This window comes from Lutra lutra, chromosome 11, assembly GCF_902655055.1.
Source record: "Lutra lutra chromosome 11, mLutLut1.2, whole genome shotgun sequence".
In the NCBI taxonomy this organism is placed as follows: domain Eukaryota; kingdom Metazoa; phylum Chordata; class Mammalia; order Carnivora; family Mustelidae; genus Lutra; species Lutra lutra.
The window spans coordinates 14,064,848-14,082,236 of NC_062288.1; the positions used below are offsets into that span (position 1 = coordinate 14,064,848).

General features: G+C 41.4%; 1 protein-coding gene, 1 long non-coding RNA gene and 1 pseudogene across 3 annotated transcripts; 2 read left to right on the forward strand and 1 right to left on the reverse strand.

Annotated features, from left to right (window-relative positions):
• Positions 1-720: 720 nt before the first annotated feature.
• On the forward strand, positions 721-7,242 carry LOC125081199 (uncharacterized). The gene is made up of 3 exons (XR_007121608.1): positions 721-772; positions 999-1,154; positions 7,076-7,242. It is a non-coding gene; the product is annotated as an uncharacterized LOC125081199 (long non-coding RNA).
• Positions 5,988-10,463, reverse strand: YAE1 (YAE1 maturation factor of ABCE1). 2 transcript variants are annotated; one of them, XM_047695743.1, is made up of 3 exons: positions 10,238-10,463; positions 8,819-8,940; positions 5,988-6,598 (listed from the first exon to the last, which is right to left on the reverse strand). In XM_047695743.1, exons 1-3 carry the CDS (start codon positions 10,406-10,408, stop codon positions 6,169-6,171), a joined length of 723 nt encoding a protein of 240 aa, XP_047551699.1. In that variant the 5' UTR covers positions 10,409-10,463; the 3' UTR covers positions 5,988-6,168. The 2 variants fall into 2 exon arrangements, with proteins under 2 accessions (XP_047551699.1, XP_047551700.1); XM_047695744.1 differs by having other exon boundaries at positions 10,221-10,354.
• A 4,676-nt stretch (positions 10,464-15,139) lies between these two features.
• Positions 15,140-15,303, forward strand: LOC125081474 (uncharacterized; annotated as a pseudogene).
• The last annotated feature ends 2,086 nt before the right edge of the window (positions 15,304-17,389 follow it).

Sequence of the window (17,389 nt, forward strand, 5' to 3'; positions counted from 1 at the left end):
AGAAATGAATAATGAAGACAAAATGCAGTTCATAGACCCTCTACTGAACGCAGCCCCTGCTACTGGGCTATTACTCAGTACACAACTACCCTGAGCACAGAATCTGGAGTTAGATTCTCCTTGATTTACATCTCATCTGAGCCATATACGTAACGGCGAATTGGAAGAGTTACTTGGTCTTCTCAGTGTCCTGGTTCCACATTGCTGGGATGGGGATAATTAATAGCTCGGTCACATGGGGTTGTTGTGAGAAATGAGCGAATTAATACATGCAAAGTTTTCAGAACGGTGCTTGTGTATCATGAACACTGTATTTTTAGCTATTACCCCCCCCCCTCCTGCATTTCCTCCAGCTCCTTACTGCTATCAGAGATTAGGCACCAGGCATCCTGCTAGAAACAAGTATTTTTCTTTCTTTCCAGTTTTTTCACTTGTGGTGTTCTTCAGTCCCTTCTTGCTTAATAGCTGAAACTGAACTCCAAACATAATTTTGTATCTTTAAAAATTATGCTGTAATTTTATTCATTAGTGCAATTTCAAATGGTGAGTAGTATTGCTTTTTTTTTTTTTTTCAAAGATTTACTTACTTTGTTGGGAGGGGGAGGCAGAAGGAGAGAGAATCCCAAGCAGACTCCCCGCTGAGTGCGGAGCCCTCGTGGGGCCTGATCTCACGACGTTGAGATCATGACCCTGAGATCATGACCCTGATATCACAACCTGAGCCAAAATCAAGAGTTGGACGCTCAGCTGACTGAGCCACCCAGGTGCCCCGGTGAGTAGTAGTGTCTAATGCTACTGTTAGCCTGGTATAAGACGATGACACAATTTGGGTATGTGGATTTTATTAACGTGCAAAATGAAAGTAAATTTTTTTTCTTCAAGTTAAATACAAAGGTTCCTTTTCCCTTTTAAAGACAAAAGAACATGATGTATTTTTAATCCTAAATTTCTGGGCTTATTTTCATTTTGTCTAGTTGATTCACTTGTTCTCTAATCAGGCACCACCTAAGTATGGGCACTGCTGGGACGTAACAATGAATAAGGCGATTTCCTGAATAAATCTGAAGACCGAGAGTCAAAATGATGCAGAGGGAATACTGGGGAGAACAACTAACTCTGCCTGAGGAAGTTGAAATTTGAGGCGGTATTGAAGGGTAAGTAGGAATTTGCTGGGAAGGAAGGATGTGGAATAATATATTCTGGGAAGAAGAGTCAGCAAGGAACAAAATTAGAAGCTTGTAACTGTCCATAAAGCATGGAGTATTTTTTTTTTTAAGATTTTATTTATTCATTTGACAGACAGAGATCACAAGTAGGCAGAGAGGCAGGCAGAGAGAGAGGGGGAAGCAGGCTCCCCACTGAGCAGAGAGCCCGATGTGGGGCTGGATCCCAGGACCCTGGGATCATGACCTGAGCCGAAGGCAGAGGCTTTAACCCACTGAGCCACCCAGGCTCCCCTAAATAAATAAAATCTTTAAAAAAAAAATCTGGCGATTAAAATGAAAGGGGACCAGGGCGCCTGGGTGGCTCAGTTGGTTAAGCGACTGCCTTCAGCTCAGGTCATGATCCTGGAGTCCCAGGATCGAGTCCCGCATCGGGCTCCCAGCTCCACGGGGAGTCTGCTTCTCCCTCTGACCTTCTCCTCGCTCATGCTCTCTCTCACTGTCTCTCTCTTCTCTCAAATAAATAAATTAAAAAAAATGTTTAAAATGAAAGGGGACCAGATTCAAGGCATTTTTTAAAAAAAGATTTTATTTATTTGAGAGAAAAAGAGCACGATTGGGGAGAGGAGGTGGAGAGAGGGAGAGGGAGAAGCAGGCTCCCCGCTGAGCAGACAGCCCGATGCGGGGCTCTATCCCAGAACCCTGGGGTCATGACCTGAGCCGAAGGCAGAGACTTAACCCACTGAGCCACCCAGGTTCCCCTCAAGGCATGTTTTAAAGTAAGACGGATAAACTCCCCAGTGGAAGTAGGGTCAGATAGCAAAGGAAAAGCAAAGAAAGACTTAAATGTTTCTAGCTTTTACAAACTATAAAATAAATGTCATGGGGATGTGATGTGCAGCATGGTAACTACAGTTAATAATTCTGCATTGTATATTTGAAAGTTGCTAAGATTAGATTTCCAAAGTTCTCATTATAAGAAAAAAAATCATAACTGTTTGTGGTGATGGATGTTAATTAGCTCATTGTGGTGACCACTCTGCAACATACACAAATATCAAATAATTATACCGGCCACCTGAAACTAATATAGTGTTTATGTATCAATTATATCTTAAAAGAAAAGATTCCTGGCTTTGAGTGAACAGAGATGACAGGAGAAGATCGCCAGCGCAAAAGGCACAGCAGTTTGGGCGGGTGGGAGGGGAGAAGATGGAAATGAGGACAGTTTTAGACATGCTGTGCAGCTACGCCGGGAGACAGGCAGGAGAAATTGCCATTGGAAATATGGATCTAGAGCTTGGGAGAAAAAGAGGGGTGGGAACATCAGCTTTGGGATAGTCAGTGTATTTGAAACTGTGGGATCAAGTGAGACGATCTGGTTAGAGTATAAAAACAGAAAGAGGTCCAAGGATGGAAGTATCATAGCCTCCCGCAAGCAGAGAAGGGGAGACTTGGCAGAATGATAGGACAGAGTGAGAGACCAGGGTAAGCAGGAGAAGAAGACGTGCCGCTGCAGAAGGCAAGCAGAGGGACCATAAAAAGTCGGGGATGGTCACCATGTCCGGTGACAGGGGAGACAAGTCAGGGAGGGGCCGCTGTGGGACCTCAGCCACAGGTGACCTTAACAAGAAGCAGTTTGATGCTGAGGAGTGAATGAGCAGAAAGCAATCTGAGAGTGACAGCAGACTCCTCTTGTGGGGAGTTTGTCGGGAAGAGGCGATGACAGCCGAAGCAAGAAAGGCCGACTGTGGGTCAAGTACCACCAGGATGGAGAGTTGAGAAGTTCTGTCGAGCCAGAAGTCTGACCGGTAGTTTATTAGCACGACATATTACATTTACTTCATCCACTGGTCTGGAATTAGTAAGATTTTCATTTTTATTTGATTGAAATTAGAAAGATTTTTAAAATAAGGCCTTTTCCTATATTATCTCTATGCCTCTCTATCTTGGACTGGAACACAAACCTTCATCTTTAGTTTGAAGGTGGGTGAGAGTCCCAACTTGGACTTGGTTCAAGGCTCTTATTTGGGTTTACCACAAAAGCAGTTCATAAGCAGGGCTAAGGATATAAATGAGATAAGGATGCAGGTAGGGTAAATTCAGCTGCCCACTTCCTGTTGTCTTTCACACACATTTTCCTGGCCTCAGCAGCTCTAGCAACTGAGATAGCCAAAAAGCAGGGTATTGTGGACTCTTTCTCCCATTGAAACAAAAATGGTCTAGGGATTTCAGTAACTAGAAATTATTTAAGGTGAAAATTCTGTTTGTAAGGAAGCCATGCCACTCGGGCCTCATGTATGGGTTCTGGGCCTTAAAACTCTGGCTGTGCCTGCTTTGGGACAGTCTTGCTTTAACCTTCTGTTCTAGAACCAGCAGGAGTGAGGAAAAGAAACCGTGCTTGCCACGTGCTTCTTGTCCTGACTCATGCTATAGGCCTGCTGGCTGTTACCATGAAAAGGCCCTAGATGACCATAAAGGTAAAACAGAGGCTCTGTTCATTAGACACAGGTGTAATGGGTGTACCATTAACATTCCTCTGCATCCATAAACTTCTTTAAAAGGCAAAGCAAGGGGCACCTGGGTGGCTCAGTGGGTTAAAGCCTCTGCCTTCTGCTCAGGTCATGATCCCAGGGTCCTGGGATCGAGCCCCACATCGGGCTCTCTGCTCTGCAGGGAACCTGCTTCCTCCCCTCTTTCTCTCTGCCTGCCTCTCTACCTACTTGCGATTTCTCTCTCTCTGTCAAATAAATAAAATCTTTAAAAAAAAAAAGGCAAAGCAAGTTTAAAAGATGTTTTTGACCAAATTGCTTCATCAGCTCGGCTAATTCTTTTTGATTTACTTCTCTATGAACATCTGCACAAAAACACCATATTATCAGTGGTGGCAAGGAGTATTACCTTCGGAGAATCTTAGCAGGGTGAGCCCAAATAAAATCTCAAGATTTACTGCACTGGTGAAATTTCCATTCAGGGTGTGACTTTTTTGAGATGCATCATTAGAGATGGAGATTTCATATCTGATATGCAGGGCAGAACAACACTTTTTAAAGATTTTAGAGTCTGTGCATAATATCCATATATATATAGAGAGAGAGATTAGTAAATATCTGAATTAATGTTTATACCTAGAGAGATATAAACACTTAAAAAAAAGATTTATTATTTTTTAAAGTGTTATTTGAGAGAGGGAGAGAGGAGAGCACCAAAGCAGAGTGAGAGGGAGAAGCAGACTCCCCGTTGAGCAGGGAGCCCAACGTGGGGCTCGATCCCACGATCCCGGAGATCATGACCTGAGCTGAAACTAAGAGACGCTCAACCGAGTCATCCAGGTGCCCCTAAGAACTTTTTTTAAAGTAGCTGTCAAGTGTCACTTGATATCTTCAACATGTTTTAGAAATCCTCAAACAGTATATGGTCTTATTTTTAAAGATTTTAAATAATCTCTAAATCCAGTGCGGGGCTTGAAGACCAAGAACCACATGCTTTTCTGACTGAGTCAGCCGGCGCCCCAGGATAGGAACTCTGACTTCAAATTTGTTGCTTAATTTCTTAATGTTCTGTGAACTTTGAACTTTTTTTTTTTTTAATATTTTATTTTTAAGCAATGTCTATATCCAAGGTGGGGCTGGAACTCACAACCCTGAGATCCAGAGTCGGATGCTCCAACAGAGCCAGCCAGGCTTACCTTTCAATGTTCTATGAGCTTGAAGGAGGTTGTGAGATCACAGTAGAACATTTTATCAATCTCTGGAAAGACTTATTTTCTATTCTCTATCTGAGTAGGTCTATCTTTTAGAGAAAAGAAGGCACCTCATACAACTTTGTATTTTAGCCAAGAAGGTGCTGAAAAATCCTTTCCTGTTCTCATCTGCTTAGGTGCTGGAGCAAAAGCTTGAATCTTCATCTTGTCTGTGCTAGACTAAGAATATTGCTACAAGGTAATAGAGAAGTCAGTGGTTCCAGTGTTTATTCCTATTTGAATACGTGAAACAAAACTCGCTTAGAAATAACCTGGCACATTGTTAGAACCACTACTAACTCCTTACTATGTGGAAAAACCAGGTACTTGAGCATGAAAGGTATTTTTTACTTCCCATGGAATTGTATGTCCTTGTTTTTAACATAAAACGAAAATGAATTTTATGGGGCGCCTGGTTGGCTCAGTTGGAGAAGCAAGTGGCTCTTGATCTGGGGGCTGTGAGCTCCAGCGGGTGCTGGGTGTGGAGATTACGTGAGAATAAAAAAGCAAAACAAAAACAAAAATGAATTTTAATATTTTGCTTTTAATCATCAGTATAAACATTTCTTCAGTTTCTTACACTTATAGCCTCTTAATTTCAGTATATATATTTCTATATACTTACGTGTGTCTATTTACAATGTTATCCACTAGATTATTATTATTTTTTTAAGATTTTATTTATTTATCTGACAGACAGAGATCACAAGCAGGCAGAGAGAGAGAGGGAAGCAGGCTCCCCGCCGAGCAGAGAGCCCGATGCGGGGCCCGATCCCAGGACCCTGAGATCATGACCTGAGCCGAAGGCAGCGGCCTAACCCACTGAGCCACCCAGGTGCCCCTCCACTAGATTATTTATGGTAACTTTGGTCTGATTAGTTGGTGGTAAGGCCCTAACCGCTTGATGGTGACTAAATCAGGAAAGCAGGGTTAGGTCCTTACAAAATGTGTTTGATTCTTTTTCACATTTGCTAAGGAGTCTGAAAAATGCTTGATTTTGATCAGAAACTTGAAAATGACAATGGCAACTCGAGTCTCTGAGCATATCTTAAATGACATAAAAATTACCAGTGGCAAAGAAAAAAGCTCTTATTACATTTAATAGTGTTAATTTTGAAGATATTGCACATTTCCATGAAGGATAACCTACAAATGATGTGTTCAACGTAGAAACTGGTACAAATTTTGGTTAGTTTGTTAAAAAACAAAATGTTCTAAGACATGTTATGAACATTACTTTCATCAAAAAAGTGAAGAGAATTTTTATAGTTGTTTGAGGTGCTGTAATATGTCGAGTGACATTCCCAGCTGTTTTACTAAACCGGCTGTCTGTTCTAAAATCCAAGTGAGGCTTGGGTTTTCAGAATGTTCACAGTCCTGCATTCCACAACATTCTAAAGAGGAACAACCTGCCTCACTAAGGCTCTTGCTGCAGTTTTTGTGAAGCTCAGCGTTATTTTCACAGAGTCTTTCATCAGTAGCTTCATCCATCTTTTTCTCGGCTGGAGCTACGTGACAAAGGTCCATATCCTCAATAGAGTCCAATAAATCTACAACGTGGGGCGGGGAAGTGATTGATTTTAGATGTTTGAGCACATAATCTTCACACTGGCCAACTGCATCCAGAAGATTATTTATTTTACTGATCAGAGCCGAACCATTATCATGAAGGTGACACCAGGAGAGCAAGGCACTGAATGAAAATATTAACAAGAGTTAAATAGGAAAAAAAATGAAACAATCACAGGCTTTTCAAATTTTTGATGCTAAACCCTACACGTTTCTTTTCCAGATAACACAATGCAAAAATGATTCAATAATAATGCAAGTCAAAATCAGGAAAGTAATGATGCTAAAATGGCTTTTAATGTATATAAAGATTTATCTTTTGATAAAAATTAAACTGGAGGGGCACCTGGGTGGCTCAGTGGGTTAAGCCTCTGCCTTCGGCTCAGGTCATGATCTCAGGGTCCTGGGATCGAGTCCCGCATCGGGCTCTCTGCTCGGCAGGGAGCCTGCTTCCTCCTCTCTCTCTGCCTACTTGTGATCTCTCTGTCAACAAAATAAATAAAATCTTAAAAAAAAAAATTAAACTGGAAGTAATCATATAAACTGCTTATAATTCCTAACATCTTCTTCACAACTCCACATCCACTTTTCTTGATTTTAGATTTTTTCTTTATGACTGTGTAGCTTTCGCTGAAGAGGGATGCAACTCAGAGGAAGAGATCACTAAAATCAGTTTCTCCTTGAAGGACATCACACGGCTTCCGGACTAGTGATTCTCAGACTTGGATGTACATTGGAATCACCTGGGCGGCTCTTAAAACTGTCAAGGCCTAGGTCACATCCCAGACCAATGAAATCAGAATCTCTGGGGTTTTTATTTTTTAAAGCTTCCCAGCTGATATCAAGGTGCAGCCAACATTGAAAACAACTGCTCTAAGCATATAGTTACTTGCCATCAAAACTAAAGGGTAGAAAAAAAGTTCTGAGGCAACTTTCCTGACTTTGTTATAATCACTGTTGAATTAACTAATCATCTTCTTAGAGAAGGTAAGAATGTGGGACACCTGGATGGCTCAGTCGGTTGAGCATATGTCTTTGGCCTAGGTCGTGATCCCAGTGTCCTGGGATCAAGTCCCACATCGTTCTCCATCTGCCTGCTGTTCCTGCTTGTGCACGTGCTCTCTCTGACAAATAAATAAAATCTTAAAAAAAAAAAAAGGTAAGAATTCTTCTAGCCTATTTCTACTACAGATAACACTTTTGTTTTCTGACATTTCAGACTGTTCAGGTAACCATGACATAAAATAATGGTTACTGAGAAAAGTAATCCTGTCTTTTTTTTTTTTAAAGAGAGGGAGAGAGAGGTGGGGAGGAGAGGCAGAAAGAGAGGGAGAGTGAGAATCCTAAGCAGGCTCCATGCCCAGGGTCCACCCTGACTTGGGGCTCAGTCTCACAACCCTGAGATCATGACCTGAGCAGAAATCAAGAGTTAGACGCTTAACTGACCCAGCCCCCCAGGCGCACTGAAGAATAATCATGTTTTAAAAATGGAATCAAGTGATATACAAGATTTAGTAATAAACTTTCTGAGCTTGTAGAAGATTTAACTTGATGTAAAATGAATACTTGATCATTTTCCTACTGGAGACTTATAAATTCTGATTTCTGACAGCTGAATTTTCTAAAACCTCAAACAATGAATTTTTTTGTTTTGATAACTTTTATTTCCTACCCTTTTTAAAATTAGTGATTCTTTGAACCATTTTATGTTTTGTTTGTTTTCTACAGAGGACAATTTAAAAGGTATGTGTCATACCTTTTAGTGTCAAAGTGTCAAAGATGACAAGTCTGTCATACTCCTAGCTCTTTCCGTCATTTGACCACTTGGCTCTGATATATGCCATTATTACTATGGAATCTTGACAGGTATTCAATGTCCAGCACTAAAGTAAATGGAATCATTTTTCTCTCTATTACCAGTTATAATTTTCATCATTTCTAGTCTAGAAGTCTGTTATACTGTGTTCTGTCACATGTGCAAGATTAAAAGCTTTATTCAAAACCTGAAGATCTTTTAAATTACTTTGAGATACAGATTAGTGGTAGTTCAGGCAGCAAAAGATATACACCTTCCTAGCATTTCTTTGCAATAAAGGACAATACCTTTATTGTTGTCCTTTATTAAAGTGGGTGAACTTGTTAAAGTTCACATATTAAAGTAGATGAACTTATGATTTTGACTTTTTGAAGGCAATATTATTCTGTGCTCCGCAGTACTCTTTTGTGGATTTAACACTAGAAAAAGTACTTCAGTATAAATGCTTTATTTTTACGTACTACTTTTAAAACATCCTCCGGTAGTACTGGGGTTAAAATGACTCAGCATTTAAGTTTTAAAAATTACCTCAACGTTCCTCGGAGTTGTCCATAGTTTATAATGATTTCGGCACCTTCCTTGTAACCTTGGTTGAAGCCTTGTTGAAGAGTAACTGCTTTGCCGGCATCTATTCCATCTCTATAGCCTTCCTAAAAATAAGTAATGAAGAGCTGCAGCTGTAATGAACACCAGGTAAACCACTGTAGGTTTTTCTAGAAAGTCATAGAGCCAACTTGGAAAGTTGATGAAATAGGCCTTTGCTACTTACTAGTTAACATAATGGTTCTACAGCAGATGACACACACAACCAAAGCAGACTATGCCTCTCGTAAAGGTTTATAATTGGCATATCCCGCCTTTGAAGTCGACTTATTTGGCACAAATAAATACTGATTCTTATACAGCTTTAAAAACCTTGTGTTAACAATGCCTTCACGGAAAGGATACAGAGGGAGTTGCATGTCTGGCCCCTGGGCAACACTGACTGAGGTGGGTGGGAGAGAAGGCAGGGCAGTAAATAGGTTAACCAAGGTCTTCAATAATCAGCTCAAGCAGGGAAAGAGGAAACTGTGTTAGCAAAAAAGATGGGAAGTGTGGTTTTAGAAATTTTGCTTGATACCTAAATTCAAATAAACTGCGAATTTTCTGTCAGTAGGGATTTTGTCCTGCATCTCCGATGGCGCCACAGCACTCAAAGATGATGGCGGCTTACTGGTCTAACCCCCGCCTCACATAAAGCGTTTCTGAAACTGATTGCGCGGTTGTTGGGCTAAGCAAACATTTTACTGAAGCAAACAAGGGCGGATCAGGGGCAATATTAGGTTGGCAAGGATTCTAGGTGGAAGCGGACCTCACCATGTGAACTCAGCTCTGAGCGCTCCAGCTGGAAACTGAGTGTGTGGTATTAAGCTTAGTTCCAATGAACAGTGAGACACAGTAGATATGGGTAACTCACACCTAACAAATAAAAAACCGACTCCGGCGTTCCTTCACCTAGCCGCCAGTATTCCACAGTGGCTTTCCTTTATTGCTCTTCGACATTCCTAAGTTCATTTTTCCCCTAAGTCTCGATTAATGCCATTCCTAACTTCAGGGTCTTCACTCATTCAAGCACGCATGTGCACATGTCCTTCGACAGCCATAGTTGGTATAGTCTGGGTCTATGTTTCTCCCCCAGCCTCTCTGCGATCCTCGTCAAACTGCAATCTCTTCAAAGTCTAGACCTGCTTCATTCTGTCTGTTCCCAGCGTCTAACGCGCCCCGTGGTTTCACACGCTTTAGAGCGGAACATCCCAGCAGGATCTGGGTGGCAGAGGGAGGAAGGGCAGCGCCGGGCCAGGCTGAGACCACGCTGTCCTCTCCTCTCGCGACCCTGACTCCCGACAGCTCCGTGTCCCTCTCCCCGCAATCCGGCATATGTCCCCCGCACCCGCCGCGCAGCTTTACTTTGACTCGTCTCTGCATGTGGCTCCGCCATTCCCGCTGCACCAGGAGCGACTCGTCCGCTTCCTCGTCAAACACGTCCCCCTCCTCTCCGGGACCCCCGACCAAGTGAGCCCTTTGAACCCACGACATCACCGAGGCAACCACAGGGCGGCTGGGCGCCGGAAGCATCATCAACTTCTTCCGGTCCGAGGGGCGGGGCGAGGGCTGCGAGTCGGGCTCGCCCGGCGTCTGCTACTGCGCATGCGTGTGTGATGCGGGTGATGCCGGTGTTACCCGTGTTGCCGGTTAGGCTCGGTCGCGGCTCTTCCTCGCTGGTGTGTGGGGCTCCCTCCGTGGACCCAGTGTGGCGGCGAGTGCCTGTTGTGGGCGAGGCGGGTGGCTTCCTCGCTGGGTCCGTCCGAGCTTGAGCTCTGCGGAGGGCAGCCGGAACGCTCAGTGAAGCACTTTGCATCCCCGCCGCGGTCTCTGCAGTGTTGTGGGGTTTGGAGCCCGGTGCCTTGGGAAAGCCATTCCAGGTCGTTCAGGGGATGGGCGATTACCGGCCAAGGTCGCTGTCTCTTTTAGAAGCCCCCCTCAATACATTTTATGGATTTGACAGCCGATGCTTTTTAACTGTGAGAAGCAGAGCACAAGAAGAGTCGAAAAGGTGGCCACTGCGGCCATTTTGAGATCAGTACACACACAGAATACATTTACGAGAAGAATCCATTTCTCGTGGATTCGCGGTGTCCCGGCTCCCGTTCCTTTTCGGATGCCCTATAGGCTGGGTGAGGACGGGGACTTGTCTGTTTACATATATGTAGCACCTGCGTGGTTCTGACACGTGGCAGATGTCGAAACAGATGGTCGTGAATGAACGGACACCAGTCGTATTGCTATTTTGCTTTTTGTGTGATCATGATGATTTATGTATTTTAGTTTCTGGTGCCAGGCTCCGTTGTAGCTTTTGGGATACATCAGTGAGCGGCAGCTAAAACTTAGCGGCTCTGCTCCGTCTTACAGTCATGTAGAATTGACAGGATAAACAGTAAGCACTGTATAAGTAAATTACATAGTTTGTTACAAGAGCATAAAGGATATATGCTATGAAAAAATAAGTAAGGGGAACCATGATCGTGTGTGTGAGGGTGGGTGGGCGATTTAGTTGATAATTTTATAAATGCTTAGAATTTTGCATCAAATATATAGTAATTACAACATATAGTACATATGTAGTATATATATTATATATATATAGTGTGTGTGTGTGTGTGTGTGTGTGTGTGTGTATACCTACAGGTCCGTGGACTATGTATAAAAACACTTAGCCACATAAAACAATCTTAATAAACTTAAAAACTCAGACATTTTACAAGTCATAATCTCTGATCATAATCCTACAAAATTAGTAATAAATAGTAAAAGACTCCAATAATTTAAACTATTACAGGGGGCATTAGAATCACTTTATTTCCTTTTGAATCAAAAAGGAAATAAAAATTAAAATGATATACAATAAACAATTAAAATATGAACACTTCCTACCAGAAAACATGGGACCAAATGAAAGTTGTACTGAGGCAATACTATAGGCTTAAATGTCATTATAATTTAAGAAAAAAGAAAAAATACATAAACTTATCATGTATTTTAATTGGCAACGAAATGGTAGTAAGAGAAGCAATAAAAATATCATTGAAATTAATAAAATAGAAAAATCCCCGAACTCACATAAATAAATCCTAAAGCTAGTTCTTTGAAGAGACCATTAAGATAGATGATTCCTTTCTTCTTCTTCTTCTTTTTTAAAGATTTTATTTATTTATTTGACAGAGAGAGATCACAAGTAGGTAGAGAGGCAGGCAGAGAGAGGGGGAAGCAGGCTCCCGGCGGAGCAGAGAACCCAGTGAAGGGCTTGATCCCAGGATCCTGAGATAATGACTGGAGCTGAAGGCAGAGGCTTAACCCACTGAGCCACCCAGGTGCCCCTTCTTTTTTTTAAAGTATGCTCTACACCCAGCATGGGACTTGAACTCACTACCCCGAGATCAGGAGTCACATGCTTCAGCAACTGAGCCAGCCAGGGGCCCCATATGTGTGTGAGTGTATTATTTTTTACTTTTTATTTTTTAAATAAGACATGCCCAATGTGGGGCTCAGACTCCTGACTTTGAGATTAGGGTTCACATGCTTTGCCAAATGAGGCCAGCCAGGTGTCCTAGGTAATCCTCTTTTGACCTTGATTAAAAAAAAAAAAGAACAAAATTATACAAGGTAGAAATGAGAAAGAAGGTAATGATAGAGAAATAAATTCGAGTACTATAGGGAAATTCAAAAGCCACACATTTGAAAACCTAGGAGATGTGAATGACTTTCTAATAAAACCGACTCAATAAACAAAAAACAGAAACTAATTGCCCTAGAAAAATTAAAGATTAAATATCCATTATAAAAAATAGCATGAAGACTTGACACACAAGTAAATCATTTAAATCCTTTTTAATCTTTAAAGAACAATGGATGGGGCAACTGGATGGCTCAGTTGGTTAAGCCTCTGACTTTGGCTGAGCTCATGATCTCAGGGTCTTGAAATCGAGCCCCAAGATGGGCTCCACACTCAGTGGGGAGTCTGCTTGAGATTCTCCCTCTGCCCTTCCCTCCCTTACTCTCTCTCAAATAAACAAATCTTTAACAAAAAGAACAATACATAATTAAATATTTTTTAGGGTAAAGGCAAAGAAGCTCCCTAAATCATTTTACGAAGCCAGCCTTAGAGTAACCTGATAAAGATAGTATAAGAAAATTCCCAAGTCAAGTTAGCTTATGAATATGTATTTAAAAGAGAATCCAGTACCACAGCAAAAGAGTAATTCAGGATGTTTTATTCAAGGGAGTCAAACTATTGCAATATTAGATATATTGCAATATTAAATATAAGTATATTTAATTGGAATCAAGTTTTTTTTTTGAATCAACAGTTTAAAGGAGAAAAGCTGTATGTTATCTAAGCTGCAAAGTCATTTGAAAAAATTTAACAAAATGAAATGGAAAGAAACTGCAAATTGATAAACAGTTTACGAAAAATCCAACCACAAGTAGTAGTGTAAACACTCAGAGATTTCCTTGACGGTCGAGAAAAGAAAGGCCATCTGGTGATGCCCGTTATTATTCAACATTATTTTGAAGACTCGTAAATGCAATAAGAGAGGTAAAGTAATCTATAAAATGTTGGACAATAAGAGATGAAGTTATTTCTTTTTGCTGTTTATATGATTATATGCCTATAAAACCCAAAAGATTTCTGTCAAAAAACAGAATAAGGCCATTGGCTATAAGAAAAATAAACAGACCAACAGCCTCTTTATTTTGTAGCAATAACCATCTAAATGTAAATGAGATAAATATTCCACTTGCAGTACCAACAGATACTCTTAGATATAGTATTTATATATTTGCTTAGTATTTATTTAATAAAGGATTTACACATGCCAGGAATATATTTTAAGGAATCAATTTTATTGAGGTATAATTTACTTGTAGCAATATGCATACATTTTGTGTCTAGAGTTTGATGAGTTTTAACAGATATATACACCTGCGTAACCACCACTGAATCAAGGTATAGAAATTTCCATCACCCCAGGAAATTTCCTCTTACTTCTTTGCAGTCTGTCCCTCCCTCCTTGATGCACCTCTGATTCAATTTCTATCACCCAAGATTAATTTTGCCAGTGTTAGAACCTTATAGAAATGGAATCATAAATGCCCTTTTAAGTATTTGACTTCTTTGATGCAGAAGCCACTTTGACTCAGTGTTTTTGAGATTCAGTCACGTGGTTGGACTTACATTGTTCTTTTTAAGTGCTAGGTACTCTTCCTGGAACGGACATACTGTAATTCACTTATTGTTTGGGTTCGTTCCCATTTTGGCTATTGCCAATAAAGCTTCTGTGAACATTTACGTACAAGTTGTTCTGTGTGCAAGTTTTCATTTCTCTGGAGTAAATGTCTGGAAGTGTTGAGTCATGTGGTAAATACAAATTTAACTTTATAAGAAACTGCCGAGCTGGTTTCCAAAGTGATCGTACCATTTTACACTCCCACCAGCAATGGATGCAAATATCAGTTGTTGCACATCCTCTTTCGCACTTGGAATTATCAATCTGTTCAATATTAGCTGTTCTGACAGGTGTGTTGCGGTATCTGACTGTACTTTTACTTTGCATTTTTCAGCTGGCTTGTGATATTGGCCATCTTTTCCTGGCCTTGTTTACCATTTGCATATCTTTGTCAATGAAGTCTTTGTCCATCTAAAAAAAAATTGGGTTGTCTTACTGTATTTCGAAGATTCTTTGTATACTCTGCCTTTGTCACATATGTGAATTGTATGTTCTTCACATTAGTTGTATCCATCAGGAGACAGCCGTGGAGGTAGAGTTAGGAGTTCATGAAATTTCCTGGGGGTTAGGCAACATAATGCCTGTGTGAGCTAAAAAGCTGAGGAGGCATGATTAGGTGGAGAAAGCCTATGCAAAGGGATGCTGATCTGATCCCTGTGATAGGAGGTGTGAGCTAGGGAGATCTCAGAGTCCTGGGCCACATAAAAGGGAGCTTGGGAGCAGAGGGCAAAGAGGAGGCTTTTGTTAGGTGCACAGGGCCAGACTTTGGTAACCCGGCGGTGCTCAGTTACTGGCTGGGTGATGCCCTGGAGGAGTGTGACCTTGGCTAGAGGTCTGAGACAGATGCTGCAGGTGCTGCTGGAGGCTGACAGCTGTACTCCTTTGTCAAGAATCAGATATCTTTCAAGGTCCTTTCAAGTGTGCGATTCATTTTTTCCCCAAAATAGCTATCCTTTTCCTTTTTTTTTCTTTTTTAATGAACTGTAAATAACAATGACATCTCCTGCATAAATTTTGGTGTCGTAGCTTTGCGCAGTGGCAGTATCGTAGCCAATGAGGTTTATCCGAGGCGCGATTATTGCTAATTGAAATTTTGGTGTCGTGATGTGAACTTACTCAAAGTATTTAGCAAACTTATCTTGCAGCTCCATATCTCTTATATAAATACTCTGTGATGAGGTCAACCTTTAGGATTCACTCTATCCCTTTTCTGTTCTTCTGCTTATCATTCATCCTTGTCTTTTTTTTTCAAAGCCTTCAACAATTCTTTTTTATGTCCCTCTATTCCCCATTTCTTGCTAAGTTTCATTCTTTATCTCAGTCTTCCACACTTTATTTGTGCCTTTGCAAACTGCTATTTTGTAGTTAGTGTAATAAACTCTAAGAGGGCACTGACCTTTTCTAGGTTTCTGTTCTGAGTTTCTGGCATACTGGCTTTAATCATTAAGCACTGGCAGCCAGCCAGCAGAACTCCTAATTTCCATATGCCTAGTGAAGTAGTTTTCCACTTTTCCTTATCCTTCCTAAACTTTCATACATTCTACGATTCTCAGTGGTATTCAGTGATTAAGTCCTTGGGTGCTGTCTTTTTTTTTTTTTTTTTTTTTTTTTTTTTTTTTTAAATAAGATCCGTGCCTAGCATGGAGCCCGACATGGGGCTTGAACCCATGACCCTGAAATCAAGACCTGAGCTAAGATCAAGAGTTAGATGCTTAACCCAATGAGTCACACAGCCGCCCCTGGGTGCCGTCTTTTAATTGCTTATGTCAGGTTTGCTCCAAGGGCATATAAATTGTAATATGATATATAATAGTAATACGAAAAATAAAACTGTTGGTGGTGAAAATGAAAGGAAAGCATTCTTCAGTATAAGGCTTTTAGAGAGAGCCTTAGAATAAGGTGAGTAGGTAGTAGGTAGATCCTAGGCAGAGTTGCCTTCTTCACGTTCTGTTATTGTGTCTGTAGGAGACTCCAGTTATAATATCGCTGTCAAAGCTAACAGGAAAATTATTAGTCCAATACAGAATGTTTGGTGATGATGTGGAACTGTCAGACAGGAAGCCCGACTGATCGTCCTAAGGGCCTATTGACGGACAGCTGGGTCTAACAGCGTTTAAGCATGTTCAAGTCAGTCTTATCTTAAAAAAAAAAAAATCCTTTCTCAACCTTACCCTGTCATCTAGCTATGGCTCTATGCTTCTCTGTCCCTTTACAACTGAATTTTCTGAGTCCATGTCTCCACCGCTGTACCTTTCACTTCTGAACCCACTGCCATCTGGCTTCCAACCCCACTATAGCATTTAAAACAGGAGAGGGGGTGGCGGCAACTTCCACAATATTTTTACTGGTGACTCAAACCTCTGCTCCCAGCCCAGCTCTTGTCTGCGTGTCAGACTCGTGTCTCTAACTGCCTACAGGAGGAGAGCGCCACTTGAATGTACCATATGGATTTCAGTGCGTTACATCTCTTTTTTCTTTTCTTCCTCCTCTTCTGTTTTCTGCTCCTTGATGTTCCCACTGTGCTGCAGGCACCTGGGAGCTGTCAGAAATGCGGAGCCCTGGTCCCATCCCAGATGGGATGGGTCAGGGTCTGTGTCCTCAAGTGATTTATCTGCTGAGTCAAGTTTGAGAGGCTTTGCAGCTCACTGAATGGCCACCGCATCCGCTAACTCACCATGTCATAAATTTGTGCCCATTTTCCTTCATCCCCACTTCCACTTCCCTGATTCAGGCTACGATCCCATTCTACCTGGATGTTCTAACAGCCTCCTAACTGGCCCCGCTGCCTGGTGTCCTATCCCTCTTTCAATCCCTTCTCCCTAGTCAGAGCATTATTCCTAAAGCAACATCTGATAGGACGATCCCTTGCTTAATTCCCTAGGGTACCTTCTGATTGCTCCCCAGAGACACTCCAAATGCCTTTATGTGCTTAGTTCCTACTTATGTCCTGGCCTCGTTTCTGGCCACTCTTCACTTGCACACATCTGTTTTCCGGCCTTTCCCAGATAGCTTTTCCTCTGCCTAGAAATGTAGTCCTCACCTCCATCAAAGCCCGCTTATATTAGATGTCACTTCCACTTGGAAGTTTTTTCTGGTTAGTTGTCCTTCTTACGTGTGTTCTGGTATTTACTGCCTTATATTATAAATGCCTAATTGTCTGCCTTCCCTTCTAGACTGATAAGCTCTTTGAGGCAGGGACCGTGTGTCCTAGTTAACTGTTTTATCCTTTTTGCCTAGTATAATCCTCAATAAATATTTATTAAATAAATGAATG